At 42.8% G+C, this 1997-nt stretch overlaps 1 protein-coding gene across 1 annotated transcript; it reads left to right on the top strand.

Moving 5' to 3' along the window:
• The first annotated feature begins 273 nt into the window (after positions 1 to 273).
• On the top strand, positions 274 to 1701 carry LOC142629895 (hydroquinone glucosyltransferase-like). The gene has a single exon (XM_075803972.1). It carries the CDS (start codon positions 274 to 276, stop codon positions 1699 to 1701), a length of 1428 nt encoding a protein of 475 aa, XP_075660087.1.
• Positions 1702 to 1997: the final 296 nt, after the last annotated feature.

Genomic DNA, 1997 nt, shown 5'->3' with positions numbered 1-1997 from the left:
TAAATGTCACAACAACGGAGAGGCCAATACGATCACAACACAGGTTTCTTTGGAAAAACAAGTGGAGATGTATCTCCTTCACACGTCTGTAAATCAAACCAATCTACAAACAACTGAACATTAACTCGAGCTCAAAAAGTCTATCTCTTCCTCGTAATTCGTAATCGTAAGCACACTATTTTAGGTTGGTGACCTTCACCTTCGCTTCCTCACATCAAATGATCACAGTTTCAGAGCCAATAAGTCACAATTGAGCTCCATCTACAATTTAGCATGGAACACACTCAACAGAGTTCACCCCACAACCATGTAGCAATTGTGCCCAGTCCAGGGATGGGTCACCTAATCCCACTCGTTGAGCTCGCCAAGCGACTCGTCCTGCACCACGATTTCTTTGTCACCTTCATCATTACCACTGATGATGGGTCATCCATGAAACCTCAAAAAGCTGTCCTTGAGTCCCTTCCCGATTCCATATCCTCCATCTTTCTTCCTCCTGTGAACTTTGATGACCTCTCCGAGGATGTTAAAATCGAGACTCGTATTGCACTCAGTCTCACACGGTCCCTCCCTGCTCTACGAGACTCAATCAAGGTCTTAGCTGACTCAACTCGGCTAGTGGCCTTCGTAGTTGATGTATTTGGTTTCGATGTTCTTGATGTAGCTGAAGAATTCGGTGTTTCGTCTTACATTTTTTTCACTGTAAACGCGATGTCATTGTTGTTAGGCTTTTACATACCAGAGCTTGATGAAAGGTTTTCTTGTGAGTACAGAGACTTGCCTGAACCGGTGAAATTATCTGGATGTGTGCCAATCCATGGGAGTGATTTACCAGACCCAATGCAAGATAGAAAGAATGTGGCCTACGAAAGGATGCTATTCAGTGTCAAACAAGTCCATCTTGCTGCTGGAATTATGGTTAACAGCTTCATGGATTTGGAGCCTGGTGCTTTTAAAGCTTTGAATGAAGTTGGAGAGGGTAAGCCACCGGTTTACCCCGTTGGACCGCTAGTTCAGTCCGGTTCAGATCGCGGGTTTGATGAGTCTGAATGTTTGAGGTGGTTGGATAAACAACCAAATGGGTCTGTGTTATATGTTTCATTTGGTAGTGGTGGGACTCTTTCACATGAGCAAGTAAATGAATTGGCCTTAGGACTTGAAATGAGTGGGCAAAGATTTCTTTGGGTTGTTAGGAGCCCACATGAAACAGCAGCCAATGCCAGTTTCTTTAGCGTTCAAAGCATCAAGAGCCCCTTTGATTTTCTTCCCAAAGGGTTCTTGGAGAGGACCAAAGATGTGGGGCTAGTTGTGCCCTCTTGGGCTCCTCAAATACATGTCTTGAGCCATGGTTCAACCGGGGGGTTCTTGAGTCATTGTGGGTGGAACTCAGTCCTAGAGAGCATTGTCAATGGCGTGCCATTGATTGCATGGCCACTCTATGCGGAGCAAAGGATGAACGCTACATTGCTAGCTGATGATCTGAAGGTTGCATTTAGGGTCAAAGTGAACGATAAGGGCTTGGTGGGACATAAAGACGTTGCAAGCTACGCGAGAGGCCTAATTGAAGGAGAAGAAGGGAAATCGCTTCGGAACAAAATGAAAGAGCTAAAGAATGCAGCTGAAAAGGCATTGAGCAAAGATGGGTCGTTTATTAAATCACTGGCCGAGGTGGCTAAGTTATGGAAGAGAGACAAAAAATGATGTGCTAGCTTACTAGAAAATGATAATAAAGGATCAGCATGATGTGATTTCTTGTGCTTTGTCTTGAATCCATTTCAAAGTATATGTTTTTTTTTTGGTCAAATGCTAATACCTGTCTTTGCTATAGCTTCAACTCCCAAACACACAGATAGTTAACCTAATGGCCAAATGGCCAGTTTGGATGGAAGGAGAGGGAGAGTGAGATTAAAAAAAAATAAATAAAAATTATTCCTATTTAGAAGTAGTTTTTCATTTTATTTATTTAAGAAACCGAAAAATATCAATTGATGTCATTT

Source organism: Castanea sativa, chromosome 1 (genome assembly GCF_040712315.1).
Source record: "Castanea sativa cultivar Marrone di Chiusa Pesio chromosome 1, ASM4071231v1".
NCBI classification, from domain to species: Eukaryota; Viridiplantae; Streptophyta; class Magnoliopsida; order Fagales; family Fagaceae; genus Castanea; species Castanea sativa.
Note: the sequence above shows the minus strand (reverse complement) of the source record. Positions and strands in the feature narration are given on the sequence as shown.

Excerpts from the sequence above, each read along its gene's own strand:
- LOC142629895 (XM_075803972.1), top strand. The coding sequence starts at position 274 with ATGGAACACACTCAACAGAGTTCACCCCACAACCATGTAGCAATTGTG.